General features: G+C 49.3%; 1 protein-coding gene across 1 annotated transcript in view; it reads left to right on the top strand.

Annotated features, from left to right (window-relative positions):
* The window catches only part of LOC127663293 (netrin receptor UNC5A-like), a 347,540-nt gene that overhangs the window by 241,157 nt on the left and 89,987 nt on the right, over positions 1–16,396 (top strand). The window contains exon 6 of the mRNA XM_052154807.1: positions 11,466–11,630. Within this exon, the coding sequence (XP_052010767.1) occupies positions 11,466–11,630 (165 nt within the window). The remainder of the gene's footprint in view (positions 1–11,465; positions 11,631–16,396) is intronic.

Below are 16,396 nucleotides of genomic sequence, written 5' to 3'. Positions count from 1 at the left end.
TACGCTACGGGAAAGATTCATCTTTTCTGAGATATTGAAGCCAAAAAATTATCCTTAATTTTTGTATCCATTGTCAACGCAGTGTGGCAGCTGCAGACCTTGAGCGGGCTAGCTAGCGAGCTCATAGGTTGCTCTGCGGCAACTGCTGCAGCCTATAGACGAGCTTGGGCTAACTCGCATCCAATGAGAGGCGTCCAGCGCCACTGCATCAAAGCCCGCCAAAATGGGCGTGACTAGAGTGCATATAAGCGTAGTTCGTAGGCTGGAACCCTGATTTTCATCTCTTCAGCGAAGCTCTTCGCGATCGCTGACCTGGAAGCCGCGTCGCCGCTCGAGGGGCATCAAGCAAGCGTGGACAGCGCTAGAAGAAGCCGGCCGCCTCAGCCACCTTCAGCCATCCTGCGAAGCTACGCCATCCGACGACGTATCCTTTTAAAGCAAGCTAGTTCTCACGTAACTATTCACAAAAGAGTACGAAGCGTCTTTTTCAAGATGCCTCGCCCACTTGCGCCTCATGTCGCGCTCTTCTCAGCACAGGAGACCGCCACATCATCTGGCGCTCTCTGCCTGGGACTGGGGCACGCAGAGCTCGCCTCGCTGAGGGCGGATGCGATTTCTGTGAGGAGCTACCGATGTCGACCCTGCGGGCTCGACTCGGCGCTCAAAGCAGAAACCGCCAGCGCTTTACCTTCAGCCGCACAGGAAGAAGCGCCGCCACAAAGGCTGCCGGAAACTGTGGTTGAAGCGACTGCCTCACCGAGCCTCTCCTCGAAAGCATCGCCACCCTCCCCGCCTCGGACGCCGCGAGTTGCCGCCGAGCGGCCGCGACTGCTGCCATCTCGGATGACGAGGCGGAGGATAAGGGCCGCTGTTCCATCATGGCTTCGACAGCGAGGAGTGGTCAGGCTCCCAAGCCTCCTCCTCGGCCCAGGAATCCAGCAGGACCCGCCCGAGTCGGCGGGAGTTAACACGCCTCTCACACAGGCCGCCGACCGCCTCGGGCTCGAGTGGTCACCGCCCCTGAGCAGGTTCCCAACAGACTCGACGGCTGCTTTCTTCAAAGCCATCGCCGCTCTACACCCGCGCCCGGGCCGCCCCTTCCTGCCGGAATTACATACAGAGCTTGCAAAGTCGTGGAATGCTCCTTTTTCAGCCAGGACCCGCTTCCACGCCTCCACCTCTCTCGCGATCGGGTGGATCGGCGCCACTGAGAGAGGCTACTCATCCATTCCCCGGTCGAGGACTCGGTAGCAGCACACCTTTGTCCGCCCTCGCGAGATGGCGTTCCAAGCCTGTGCTCCCGCCTAAGGCCTGCAGAGCGACTTCCGCCTATGTTGGCCGCGCTTATTCTGCCGCCGCCAAGCCGCATCTGCGCTGCACTCAATGGCAGTTTTACAGATCCTACAAGCAGACCTTCTTCGGAGTGGGATGAGAAAGGCAGGCACCCAGAGGCTGTTACTGATCCACGAGCGCGACAGACCTCGCCCTTCAGGCTACCAAAGCTGCAGCCCAAGCTCTAGGGAAGTGCATGGCATCGCTGACTGTGACCGAGAGACACTTATGGCTAACACTAGCCGACATGGGAGAAGCAGAGCGCTCCACGCTCCTCAACGCACCGCTCTCTCCGACCGGTCTCTTCGGCTCGCGAGCGGCATTGTTGACCGCTTCTCAGAAGTCCAGAATGCCACCCAAGCCATGAACCTCTTCCTGCCGCTGCCGCTTAGCTCCTCTGCAGGCCGCTCACGTGACCAGCCTCCTGCACGCAGCCTCTTCACAGCTCCAGTTCAACAAACTCAGACTTCTCAGCGCCGACAGGGCGGCCGCCTCGATCAGCGTTCAGACAGCCGCCGCAGACCGCCGCTCGCGGGCCTCGATTTAAGGTAATGCTGAAACCAGAGCAACCGAAGTCTTCCTAACTTTGTTGAACAAACGACGGCTCAGTCCCGCCGGCCGACCACCGCCAAAACTTTGCCCCTGTCAGTCCCCTTCTCTCAGGCTACTACAGTGGCGAATTTAGCAGCCAACAAGCCGGTGACACTGCCCGCTTGCTCAGACTCAAACGCCGCTTTCACGGCGACCCAAATAAATCTTGTAAAGAGCAAACATGTCTTATGTGTAGAAAAAGTGCCCACAACCCAGTGTTCGCCTCTACACACAAGCATAACACATCCCGTGCTCCCTATCAGAGCACGCCTCATAAAGCGGTTACTGAACCGCCGAAGGCCAGAGTCAATGAAGGCGCTCACAAATGCGCAGGCGCTACCATTCTCTGCCCGCTCTGTCACACGCACCAGCCCTATGTGTAGAAAATGTGCCCACAATCCAGAGTTCACTTCTGCACACAAGCACTGCATGTCTCGTGTCCCCACCAGAGCACACTCACATAAAGCGGTTACTGAACCGCCGAAGCGCCAGAATCAATGAAGGCGCTTCACAAATGCGCGCGCAGCGCTCATTCTCTGCCCGCTCTGTTACACGGCCAGCAAACATTCCTCTGTGTGTAAGTCCCGTGCTCATGACTATGCTTTAGCGATCACGTAACAGATGTGACTCTTTCCCCATTCATTCCAATCGGAAGTCACTCACAAAACAGCCTGTTCATGCTGTCTGCGAGCAATCATGCATGAACACACTAAACGCGCCACACATTTTGTTCAGCTCTGTGTGCGGCAATCAGAGCGAATTGGCCATTCACCCTCTAGCTGCTACGCTTCAAAGCGTGGGAAGCTATTCCAGGGATATCCAAGTGGGTGTTAAGCACAATACAACAGGGCTATTTGCTACAGTTCGACGCCGCCTCCTCGCTTCAGAGCTGCTCGAAACCACGGTGAACACGGAAGCAGCGTGCATGCTTCGCTCAGAAATAGCAAGCCTTCTGTGCAAAAGGGCCATAGAAAAAGTGCCACCCTCTCTGAGCGAAGTCGGGCTTTACAGCCGTTATTTTCTTGTTCCCAAGAAAGACGGCGGCCTCAGACCCATATTAGATCTCAGGGTTTTGAACAAGGTGCTTGCAAAAGACCGCTCAAAATGCTTACAATCAGGAAACTCCTCGCGCATGTGCGCCAGGGGACTGGTTTATTTCTCTCGATCTGAAAGATGCATACTTTCAGATTCAGATAAATCCCCGCCACAGGCCATTCTTGAGATTCGCCTCGACGGCCAGGTTTATCAATACACCGTCCTCCGCTCGCCTGTCCTTAGCACCCCGTACTTTCACGAGCGCATGGATGCGGCGCCGCACTCCCCGCGGAGTCAGGGTTTGCGAATTCTGAACTATTTGGACGACTGGCTGATTATGGCTCAGTCACATATGGAGCTTCTGTCTCACAGAGCAGTTCTCCTCAGCCATCTGAACAGTTTGGGTCTTGCAGTCAATTGGACCAAGAGCTCACTACAGCCCAGTCAGACCATTTCCTTCCTGGGAATAGAACTAGACTCTGTGGCAATGACGGCTCGCTTATCTACACAGCTGCGACGCCGTGTTCAGCTGACTAGCCGCGATCTTTTCAGATGAACAGCCTCACACCTCTGAAGAAATTCCAGAGAGTGCTAGGTTACATGGCCTCAGCCGCAGCAGTACTTCAGCTGGGTTTACTGCACATGCGCCGCTTCAGCATTGGCTAAACACCAGCGCCTCGCCGGCTTGGGCCACAGGCCGCCAGCCCATCAAGGTGACTCAGACCTGTATATCAGCTCTGCAGCCCTGGACAGTGGCCGAATGGTATCAGCGGGAGTGACAATGGGAGCTGTATCTCGCCGAAAGTCATCTCGACAGACGCGCCCAACACGGGTTGGGGCGCCGGTCCGCGAGGGCTCTCCGGTTTTCGCCTATGGTCAGTTCAGGAAAAGCTCCTTCACATAAATTGTCTGGAAATGATAGCGGTCGAGTACGCCGCCGGCGCTTTCTCCCGGTCATTCAGGGTCACCACGCCCTGGTCCGCTCGACAACAGATCTGTGGTATCCTACCTAAACCGCCAGGGCGGTGTCAGATCCAGGAACCTCTTCCATCTGACCTAAACGCATACTGAGTTGGTCCCAGTGCCACCTGCGCCGCTGAGGGCGACGCACGCGCCAGGCCACCTGAACGACGTCCCGACAGACTGTCCAGAGACAATATTCCCCAGGGAATGGTCCCTGCACGCCAAACAGTCCAGACGCTATGGCACCTATTCGGCAGAGCAGAGATAGACCTCTTTAGCGCCCAAAGACAACTCTCACTGCCCTATATTTTTCTCGAAAGCGAGGACGCCGCTGGCCCAGGACTGGCCCAGACGCCCGCTTACGCCTTCCCTCCCGCCTCGCTATTGCCACAGGTAATGCAGAGGATCAGGGAAACGCGCCACTCAGTGCTCCTCATAGCCCCGCTGGGAGAATCAGACATGGTTCCCGGAGCTTACGCAGCTGTCACTGACAGCCGCGTGGCCCATCCCAGTGAGAGCAGATCTCCTCTCTCAAGCTCAGCGGCACAATCTGGCATCCCCACCCAGAGCGCTGGGCTGCATGCGTGAGTGATCAACGACTACCCGCCGCTCTGCCAGAAGGAGTAATAAACACCATCATACACGCTTAGAGCCCCTTCCACGAGAAGACTCTATGCGCCAAAATGGTCTGTGTTCTCAAAATGGTGCACCGACAGAGACCTGGACCCGCTGGACATGTGGGGTGTCGTCGCTGCTCAGTATTTCTACAAGAGCTGCTGGATAAGGGCAGATCCCCATCCATGCTCAAAGTGTAGGTGGCGGCCGCTGCGGCGCTCGCTGAACCCCTGCACGGCCAGTCATGGGGTAAAAACGAGCTGGTCATCCGCTTCCTCAGGGAGCTAGAAGGATGAACCCCCGCTCTCCATCGGTTCCTATCTGGGATCTTTCTATAGTTCTCGAAACTATGAAAGCCCCCTTTCGAACCACTTCAATCCGTGGATTTGAAATACCTTTCACTCAAAACCGCTTTTCTGACTGCCCTGTCATCAGTCAAACGTGTGGGAGACCTTCACGCTGTCTGTCAGCGCATGCGGTCTTGAGTTTGGACCAAGTGACTCCAAGGTCATTTTAAAGCCTAGACACGGCTATGTTCCCAAGGTGATCGGTACTCCTTTCAGAGCACAGGTCATTTCCTATCGGCGCTGCCAGCACCGATAGCTGAACGCGACGCCAATCTCCTTTGCCCGGTCAGAGCACTGAGATTGTATACCAGCGCTCGCTGCTTTCAGACGCTCTGAGCAGCTTTTCGCTTCGCTCGAGGGCGCACCAAAGGTCTCGCCACGAAACAGACACTATCTAGATGGATAGTGGACGCTATTGCTGCTGCATACGCCACAAAGACCTGCCATGCCCGCTGGGCATTAGGGCTCACTCCACTAGAGGCATGGCATCCTCGTGGGCATGGTCTAGCGGGATTTCCATTCACGACATATGTGTGGCAGCGGGATGGACTTCCCTCCACCTTTGTCAGATTTTACAATATGGAAGTGCCCGCTCTGCAGGCAAAACTACTAGCGGTTTAATACGCTACAGCTCCCTGGTGAGCTGCACTGATGGGACACATTCCACACAGACCGGCACCGCCGCTCTGTCGCTCCCTTCCCACTATGTGCTTATGTATTACACAATCAATGACCCGCGATTCTTGCCGGCCAAATATTATTTCCCCACTCATAAGGGCTCCCCGGTCCCCCTTAATTCCCTGGGGCTCATACAGTGGATGCTTGGCGCGCACGCGCTGACAATGGGTTCCTCGTAGCGTAAGCTAGCTTACGTAATACGAGAGAACCTCTCGTGAAGAGAACGTATCGGTTACCTAACGTAACCTCGGTTCTCTAGATGAGGGAACGAGTATTGCGTAGCCGGCCGTGCTCGCGCCACGCTGTCGACTTTTCGCTTCAGTCAATGAAAACCAGGGTTCCAGCCTACGAACTACGCTTTATATGCACTCTAGTCACGCCCATTTTGGCAGGCTTTGATGCAGTGAGCGCTGGACGCCTCTCATTGGATGCGAAGTTCGCCCAAGCTCGTCTATAGGCTGCAGCAGTTGCCGCAGAGCAACCTATGAGCTCGCTTAGCTAGCCCGGCTCAAGGTCTGCAGCTGCCACACTGCGCTGATAATGGATACAAAAATTAAGGATAATTTTTTGGCTTCAATATCTCAGAAAAGATGAATCTTTCCCGTAGCGTAAGCTAGCTTACGCAATACTCGTTCCCTCATCTAGAGAGAACCGAGGTTACGTTAGGTAACCGATACGATTTTGGGTGTATGAACTCCACTAGCAAAACGCCCGTGATTTGTCGCTTTCTGAATGCTGTCTTCAACTGTCAGCATTTCTGCATATTAAGGAGAACATAGATCCAATAATGCGCATCTACGGTATTTGCTTATATAGTTACTTTTTAGTTACTTTTCATCTTATGAAACAGTAATGTTCTGGGTAAATAAATAATAAAATCACTAGTTAAGTCAAAATCTTTAATGTATATCCTCTCGATACACCATCTCGTAAATATTAATACTATAGGCAGGGCTGGACTGGGAAGAGAAATCGGCCTGGGATTTTACGTAGCAACTGGCCCAAAAGTTAAGGTGTTCGCTGTCCTTCTCTGCATGTCGCGGCACCGTTTTGTGGTCCATTTTGCATAATGCGGCGTCTCATTTTAGCTTATTGTGGCCCATTCGGCCCGTTTTGTGACTGACCCACCGGCCCGCTCGGTTCTCCCGATAGCTAGTCTGCCCTTGAACGGTCCCAAAGTGCATCGGCCCACCGGGAAAATGCCGGTGTAACGGGAGCCAGCTGGTAGATAGCTGTGCAGTGTCTGATCTCAAGAGGTGCTCTAGCGACTGATGCTAGAGGCTGTAGCCTTTAGCCTCCTTGTTAGAGCACCCGCCTCCCACGCCGGAGACCTAGGTCCGAGTCCCGTACGGAGCGGGTAGAACAAAAGCGTCACATTGGTGCCGTGACCCGGATGGGAGTGAGGTTTAGGGGGGTGAGTGTAACGGGAGCCAGCTGGTAGATAGCTGTGCAGTGTGTAAACCTCACTCTCCTGATCTCAAGAGGTGCTCTAGCGACTGATGCTAGAGGCTGTAGCCTTTAGCCTCCTTGTTAGAGCACCCGCCTCCCACGCCGGAGACCTAGGTTCGAGTCCCGTACGGAGCGGGTAGAACAAAAGCGTCACATTGGTGCCGTGACCCGGATGGGAGTGAGGTTTAGGGGGGTGAGTGTAACGGGAGCCAGCTGGTAGATAGCTGTGCAGTGTGTAAACCTCACTCTCCTGATCTCAAGAGGTGCTCTAGCGACTGATGCTAGAGGCTGTAGCCTTTAGCCTCCTTGTTAGATCACCCGCCTCCCACGCTGGAGACGTAGGTTCGAGTCCCGTACGGAGCGGGTAGAACAAAAGCGTCACACCGGTATGCCAGATTACCAGTCCAGCCCTGACTATAGGATCCATCCATCCTTCCTAACCTAGGGTTAATGTTTAAAGCTACTTTTGTATGCAGCCTTTTTAAATCCTTTTTTTTTTTCTTGTAAAATGGCATGCAAATGGAGTTTGTGTTATCTGCAATGTCTGTAATGCTTCCAAAGTTTTAACAGCAGCTTTTTACTTTTTAATATCTGTGTCAAGACTTCCCCTTTCGTGGCTTTGTGCAGCTTTTCAGAGAAAATATTTTTTTTCTGCTATTAATCTCTCATAACCTGCCTTTTAAAATTCATACAGACATTCAGAGACAGAAACAAGATTCATATTGTAATGTATTCACTAAGGCTAAGCATTAATTCCCAATTTAGTCAGGCTTGTGTGATACAATTCAGTCTGCTTGCAAATGGGTCCACTCAATGGCAAACAAGGACTATTATTAAATTGGTTTGGCTGTCTCGCTGCCAAACATTTGATCCAAAGCTATCTCTCTCAGATGCACACATTCGTTAGTTTTCATATTTTTCTAGATTGTATAATAATCACTCTCTGCCTATTTAAATATGAAAATTTCACTCTTGCTATTGCCTGGATATGACCATTCTATCATCATTCATAACTATATATGATGGTTAAATTGATCATCTTTCATAACATTAAGACTTACAAGTAGATTATTAGTTTGCTGTTTAGCTAAACAGTGATTTAAGATTGCAAATCAGTTGTAATTTTAATTTGCATATAAGGAATGTATTGGCATCCTGAAACTGAAATGTAATGAAATTTATTTTTATTAATTATCCATTATATGGGGTATTTCCCAAAAAATTAGTTGATATAATTACTTAATGTTTAACATGCTACCTATAGAAATGTGTATTTATATCTTTTGATTTAATTTGATAATTCTGTACGATTAATTATATAAAAAATAACACATAAAAAATTGTCGCAGTTATTTATGCATCCTGACCATTTGTAAATCCTGTAATTAAAAGCTCATATTTTCCTAACATCGCATCTATTCAAGCTTGAAGTGTATGCAGCCTGATCTCATGGAAATGACATAACTGTAGCAGCATTTTTGCCAAACAAAATGATTTGACACAGGGACCTCAATTTCAATTAACAGTACTTGTAACTTGACACAGCCTAAAAACTTAACGTTTATGAGTCTGAAAACCAGTGAGACGCTCTAAAAGTATCTGTCTGACACATACAGTATGTATGCATATGAATTTCATTATATCTAACAAATTAACTTTCATTTTATGGACCATAGTGGATGATCACTTCATTTTCCAAAATGCATTAAACAACATGAAGCTGACTTACAAAATGGAAACTTTAAACAGAACACCTAAGATGTTTGTTCTTGCCCTTTTTGTTGCTGTGTGGAAGTATTGAAATCCTCTATTGTGTGACGCTGCATTTTTTAGAATTGCAGTTCAGTTCAAAGTCCATTCAAACTCATGATTATGTACCGTCAGATCTCACTGTGCTGTCAGAACATGGTTATATATGGATGGGTCAATATGTATTAGCAGCGTGGAAAATAAGTATTTTGGCACATCCCTAGTTATCTCTGTAGTGACACTTTAAAGACAGGGGTTAAGGAGCAGCCCACTGTGACTGGTTCAGGGCCTGTCGAATGGAGTCATCAGTATCGCTGTATCCAAGTACCATAATTCACCCTCTGCTCTTAGTTCTGTGAGGGTGCCTCTCAGCGCCCCTAGAGAGCTCATTACCAGATCTGCTCACATTTGCCCTGTAGTAACCTTGCCCAAACTGGCACCAACGTTAGACTTCCAACATGGCCTCCGGTCCAACTGCCGAACAGCACGTCCTATGAGGAGAAAATGAAAATTAAATACTCCTTCCATGACTTGGGAGGAAATAGAAAATTGAGTGATGTTACACTGAGCATGCAGGATTTTCCACTTGCCTTTTATGCTCATATTTTCATAACCATTGCTTATGTTGCTCCATAGACCTGCCATTTTCAAAGGTAACGAATCAGTTTTTCTTGTTCTTTTGAAAGTAATATCATGGTAAAAGTTTTTGGACATCTGTTTTATATATGTTTTATGTATCTTCTCTGTGGAACCCCTGTAGTATCTTTACAGACCCTTGGTTGAAAACTCTGAGAGTGTTATATGGCCCCTTTAATGTCATACAAAATCATAGCTGAAACTACATGAATCAGTTTATTCTTTAATGTTGAGCTAATAAGCTAAGAGTCTGGGGACAAGAATCAGTTTTTATAAATGGTTGTGTGTTTGTCAGCTCCAGAGGCCATACGTTTGCATGGGGTTAAGTGTATTGGGTAGCCAGCCATCCTATTCACAGCGAGCAGTATGACAGCAATTATGTTGCATGAGCTACATTATTCAATGCATCACAACATTGCAAACTGTTTGTGTATGAATGTGTGATTGACATTAGTAGAGGACAAGAAATTGGTAGTTTGCATGCATGTTAAAGCATATGGGTGTCCTCATTTACAATAAAGCTAAATAGTATTAGGGTCATGCTAGGCTAGATGGAGCATTTGACTGAAACTTTGTTTGTATCCTTCACTTTGAACTAGTTTGCTTGTTAAAGGGATAGAGAGAGTTATCCCTTTAACAATCCCTTTATAGCCCGAAACAGTCTATGCAAGTACATGAATAAATACCAGAAATGCTTCTAGATAAGCAAGCTCGATTTCATTCCTCATTGCATCCCAAAATGTTTGGGATGCAATGAGGAATGTCAGATTGTAATGAAAGGTAAGGGTTTTTTTATATTAATTGACATGAAGAAAACGTCCTGATTACCTGTTAGATATCATAGAAAAGGGTACCATGAAATATCACATCTGTATCTGTAACAGCCCTAAGTTGGGAAAAACACTCCGGGTAGGATGGCGAATCACTCAGAGTGACCACCCCACCCTTCATCTGCTCTAATACAATTGTCTCCAAGTTTGTCTGTGTGTGTGCCTATGTCTTATTTTGGAAAGAGTGGGAGTGGATAATGCAACAACTGCTCTGGTGAAAGTTCCAGAACTGCTAAATTCGCCTACTGCACCTTTAATAACACAACAAGCATGTGTTGCATCATCAGCATTGTTGCATATGGCTTTAGCCTTAGTTTGGATATTAGCATTTAGTATATTTTGTCTACTGTGAGTTTTTTCATTCAGGTCAACTACTGAACGTATGGCATTAGTGTTAGCTTGAGTATTAGCATTAACTTAAACTAGTTTTTCTACTGTGAGTTTTCTCTTTCAGGTAAACTATTGAGCATATGGAATTAGCGTATGGTATTAGCATTAGCGTTGCATTTGCATAAACTATAGATTTCTACATTAGTGTGGGCATTAGTGCAACCTCATTAGTGTGTGCATTTGCATAAACTGTAGTTTTCTATGATCAGTTTTCTCTTTTAGGTCAACTTCTGAGCTTTTGCAATTAGTGTGGGCATTAGTGCAATCTAGTTTGCTACAATCATTTTTCTCTTTGGGTCAACTGCTGCGTGTATCGCAATAGTATTAGCATGGACATTAGAACAAACTGACATATCTTATGGCATTAGCATTGTCATATGGCATTAGCATGGTGAGTAGCATACACTGTATTTTTCTATGGTCAGTTTTCTCTCTCAGGTCAACTGCTGAACATATATGTTGTTAACATTAGTGTGGCCATTAGCATAAAATCATATTCTACAGTCAGGTTTCTCTTGCAGGTCAACCGCTATCATGGCAGAGTGAGAGTTTGAAGAAAACTTAGTTTGTTAAAGTTTACATGTTCATAATAATGGCACAGAAATGGCACAACAAAGTAACTCAATCACTCCCAATATATACTTAGTTGTGTTACCGCCATTGCAATGCAGGAATGATAAGTATGTACAATAGGACATAGGACAATAGTATTATTGCAATACATTGGCCAAGTATTTCTGTCTGTGTTTGCATACTTATGTACATGTTTCATACATGCTCCTGCCATAAGATGTGATTGTTTGCTAATTTTAAGTCCTCTGTCTGTATTTCTACATGTGTTTATGTTTAGTGGATGGAGGTTGGAGCGAATGGAGTAAGTGGTCACCATGTGGAGCAGACTGCAATATGTGGAGGAGTAGGGAGTGTACCCAGCCTATGCCCGGCACTAGAGGCAAGGAGTGCCAGGGCCTGGATTTACAGTCCCTTAACTGTACCAGCGAGCAGTGCCCACAGAGTGAGTACCACCACCACTGTCTGTTGATTGATTGATTGATTGATTGATTGATTGATTGATTGATTGATTGAAAGACAGATGTCCCTTATTGATCACTAAGTGTACTGTGAACATGAATCAGTCCCATTTGCCACTAGACAACTTGGGAAGCACTAAACCACCTGGGAATGGCACATTGGGGGCTGCATTAACACACTTTTTTTCAGTGTCACAGGCAGGCTTGTGTGTTGTTGGATCGTGTTTTTTTAAGGAAGGTCATTTTTCCAGATCAGAGAAACTCAAGCTATCCAAGGTCTTGCAGTCCCCTGAGTTGCAGCACTCCCTTAGTTTACAGTGGCCATTTGTTTTCTTTGAATCCTCATGTAACCTTTCCTGTTCCTGTTGTTGTTCTGTTCTTTTAATGATGTTAAACTTCTCAGTTCTGCAATCACTGTTGCCATAGCACCATAGCAACATTGACATTGGCATCCTCGGGAGTGGCAATGTTATTGCTGTTCCTCCGATGATTGTTTTTTATATGAGAGTTTTTGGTATCATCTGTTTCATCGGGAACTGATTGGTTCAAACAGACATTACTTTTAAGCAGTGGTTGAATTGAGATTTTGGTGGAGAAACCCTAATTATCGGGTAGTGATTATAAGTGAGAAACTGTTGTTCAGCCATGTCAGTAGTTGAAAAAAAACTGCTTGCATTTCTTTCTGAATTGCGGTCTGACACATTTCAAGTACTTTGATGTGCGAAATAAAGCTTGCATAGCCTGAATTTTTATACATATTTGCGTTCGCATACTTATATAGAGAATATTACACCTGTGAACACATCACAGGTGTAGGGCTGCAACAACTAATCGATAAAATAGATTATTATAGATAATGGAAATCATAATGGAAATTATCAACAACAAATTGATAGATGGATATATGTGGAGAAGCTCCATCAGTGAAGTCACTTTACAGCTCAGTGAAAATGTGATTTTACTGGATAAACACACATATTTCAGAATAGTTTAGGAAAATTTAATCAGTGACAATACCAATTTAGAACCTACAATATTAATTTAAAATACTTAAAATGTATGTAATCATTGACAGTGTACAAGCATATTTATCTAACATCATTATTCATTTTTAAGATGGGCATAATTATTAATATTTCTATTCTGGGGTCACCATTGCCCTCTGCTGGGCTAATTTTTTGTCCTTGATGGATCATTTTACTCTTTAATGAACAGTAGTTCTCTTACGAGAGGTTCTCTCGTATTGCGTAAGCTAGCTTACGCTACGGGAAAGATTAATCTTTTCTGAGATATTGAAGCCAAAAAATTATCCTTAATTTTGTATCATTTGTCAACGCAGTGCAGCAACTGCAGACCTTGAGCGGCCTAGATAGCGAGTTCATTGGTTGCTCTGCGGCAACTGCTGCAGCCTATAGATGAACTTGGGCGAACTCGCGTCCAATGAGAGGCGTCCGCGCGCTTACTGCATCAAAGCCCGCCAAAATGGGCGTGGCTAGAGTGCATATAAGCGTAGTTCGTAGGCTGGAACCCTGATTTTCATCTCTTCAGCGAAGCTCTTCGCATCTCTGAACTGGAAGCCGTGTCGCCGTTCGAGGGGCATCTAGCAAGCTTGGACAGCGCTTGAAGAAGCCGGCCGTCTCCACCACCTTCAGCCATCCTGCGAGCTACGCCATACGGCGACGGATCCTTTTTTAGAGCAAGCTAGTTCTTAACGAACTTCACAAAAGAGTAACGAGCGTCGTTTTTAAGATGCCTCGCACCACTTGCGCTTCATGCCGCGCCCCTCTCAGTGCCGGAGACCGCCACATCATCTGCGCTCTCTGCCTGGGACTGGGGCATGCAGAACTCGCCCTCGCTGAAGGCGGATGCGACCTCTGCGAGGAGCTTCCGATGTCGACCCTGCGGGCTCGACTCGAAGCACTCAGAACCAAAGCCGCCGCGCAGGAAAAAGCGCCACTCCCAAAGGCTGCCAGAACCGGTGATAGAAGCGACTGCCTCGCCGGAGCCTCTCCCTCGAGCATCGCTCTCACCCTCCCCGCCCCGGACGCGCATTTGCCGCCCAGCGGCCGCGACTGCTGCCATCTCGAGGACGAGGCGGAGGATAAGGGCTGTTCCATCATGGCTTCGGACAGCGAGGAGTGGTCAGGCTCCCACGCCTCCTCCTCGCCCAGGAATCCAGCAGGACCCGCGCCAGAGTCGAGGGGAACTAACACGCCTCCTCACACAGGCCGCCGACCGCCTCGGGCTCGAAAGTGGTCACCGCCCCTGAGCAGGCTCCCAACAGACTCGACGGCTGCTTTCTTCAGAGCCGCCGCCGCGCAACACCCGCGGCCCGGCCGCCCCCTTCCTGCCGGAACTCCACACTGAGCTTGCAAAGTCGTGGAACGCGCTTTCTCGGCCAGGATCCGTTCCCACGCCTCCACTCCTCTCGCTCGGTGGACGGCGCCACCGAGAAGGGCTACTCCTCCATCCCCCAGTCGAGGATTCGGTAGCAGCACACCTTTGCCCGCCCTCCGCGAGATGGCGGTCTAAGCCAGTGCTCCCGTCTAAGGCCTGCAGAGCGACTTCCGCCTATGTTGGCCGCGCCTATTCCGCCGCCCGGCCAAGCCGCATCTGCTCTGCACTCCATGGCCGTCTTACAGATCCTCCAAGCGGACCGTCTTCGGGAGTGGGATGAGAAAGGCAGGCACCCAGAGGCTGTTGCAGATCTAAGAAGCGCGACGGACCTCGCCCTTCGCGCCACCAAAGCTGCAGCCCAAGCTCTAGGGAAGTGCATGGCCTCGCTGACTGTGACCGAGAGACACCTGTGGCTAACGCTAGCCGACATGGGAGAAGCAGAGCGCTCCACGTTCCTCAACGCACCGCTCTCTCCGACCGGTCTCTTCGGCTCCGCGGTGAGTGGCATTGTTGACCGCTTTTCAGAAGTCCAGAAAGCCACCCAAGCCATGAACCTCTTCCTGCCGCGTCGCGCTAGCTCCTCTGCAGGCCGCCCACGTGACCAGCCTCCTGCACGAGCCTCTTCACAGCGCCCAGCTCAACAAGGTCAGACTTCTCAGCGTCGACAGGGCGGCCGCCTCGATCACGCTCAGACAGCCGCCGCAGACCGCCGCCCGGCCTCGGTCTAAGGTTGCGCTGAAACCTGAGCAACCGAGTCCTCCTAGCCTTGTTGAAAACGACGCTCAGTCCGCCGCCGACCACCGTCAAAGCTTCGCCCCTGTCAGTCCCCCTCTCTCAGGCTACTACAGTGGTGGATTCAGCAGCCAACAAGCCGGTGATACTGCCCGCTTGCTCAGCACTCAAACGCCGCTTTCACGGCGCCCAAAGAAATCTTGTAAAGAGCAAACATGCCTTATGTGTAGAAAATGTGCCCACAATCCAGTGTTCACCCCTACACACAAGCATTACACTTCCCGTGTTCCTATCAGAGCCCACTCACATAAAGCGGACACAGCCCGCTCGAGTGTTAGAGTCAATAAACGCCCCACGTAATCCGTGCAGGCGCCCTTCTCTGGCCGCTCTGTCACACGACCAGCCTTATGTGTAGAAAATGTGCCCACAATCCAGTGTTCACCTCTACACACAAGCATTACACTTCCCGTGTCCCGATCAGAGCCCACTCACATAAAGCGAACACAAACCGCTCAAGTGTTAGAGTCAATAAACGCGCCACGCAATACGTGCGCTGCGCCCATTCTCTGCCCGCTCTGTCACACGGCCAGCAAACACTTCTCTGTATGTAAGTCCCGTGCTCGTGACTATGCTCGCGCATCACTTAACAGATGTGACTCTTTCCCCATTCACCTCAATCGGGAAGTCACTCACAGAACAGCCGGTCCCTGCTGTCTGCGAGCAGTCATGCATAAGCACAGTAAGCGCACTCACACATTCTGTTCAGTGCGCTGTGTGCGGCAATCAGGGCGATTTGGCCATTCACTCTCTAGCGTTACGCTTCAAAGCGTGGGAAGCTATCCCAGGGATATCCAAATGGGTGTTAAGCACAATAAAACAGGGCTATTTGCTACAGTTCGATCACCGCCCTCCCCGCTTCAGAGCGCGGCTCGAAACTATTGTGAACACGGAAGCAGCCTGCATGCTTCGTTCAGAAATAGCAAACCTTCTGTGCAAAAGGGCCATAGAGAAAGTGCCGCCTTCGCTGAGCTAGTCTGGGTTTTACAGCCATTATTTTCTTGTTCCCAAGAAAGACGGCGGCCTCAGAGCAATATTAGATCTCAGGGGTTTGAACAAGGTGCTTGCAAAAAGACCGTTCAAAATGCTTACAATCAGGAAACTCCTCACGCATATGCGCCAGGGGGACTGGTTTATTTCTCTCGATCTGAAAAATGCATACTTTCAGATTCAGATAAATCCCCGTCACAGGCCATTCTTGAGATTCGCCTCGACGGCCAGGTTTATCAATACACCGTCCTTCCGCTCGGCCTGTCTTTAGCACCCGTACTTTCACGAAGTGCATGGATCGCGGCGCCGCACCCCTGCGGAGTCAGGGCTTGCGAATTCTGAACTATTTGGACGACTGGCTGATTATGGCACAGTCACATACGGAGCTTCTGTCTCACAGAACAGTTCTCCTCAGCCATCTGAACAGTTTGGGTCTTGCAGTCAATTGGACCAAGAGCTCACTACAGCCCAGTCAGGAAATTTCCTTCCTTGGAATAGAACTAGACTCCGTGGCTATGACGGCTCGCTTATCTACACAGCTGCGCGCCGTGTTCAGCTGACTAGCCAGCGTCCT

The sequence above is a fragment of the Xyrauchen texanus genome, chromosome 23 (assembly GCF_025860055.1).
Source record: "Xyrauchen texanus isolate HMW12.3.18 chromosome 23, RBS_HiC_50CHRs, whole genome shotgun sequence".
Taxonomy (NCBI): Eukaryota; Metazoa; Chordata; class Actinopteri; order Cypriniformes; family Catostomidae; genus Xyrauchen; species Xyrauchen texanus.
The sequence above is the reverse complement of the archived record's forward strand: the minus strand, read 5'-3'. Positions and strand labels throughout refer to the sequence as shown.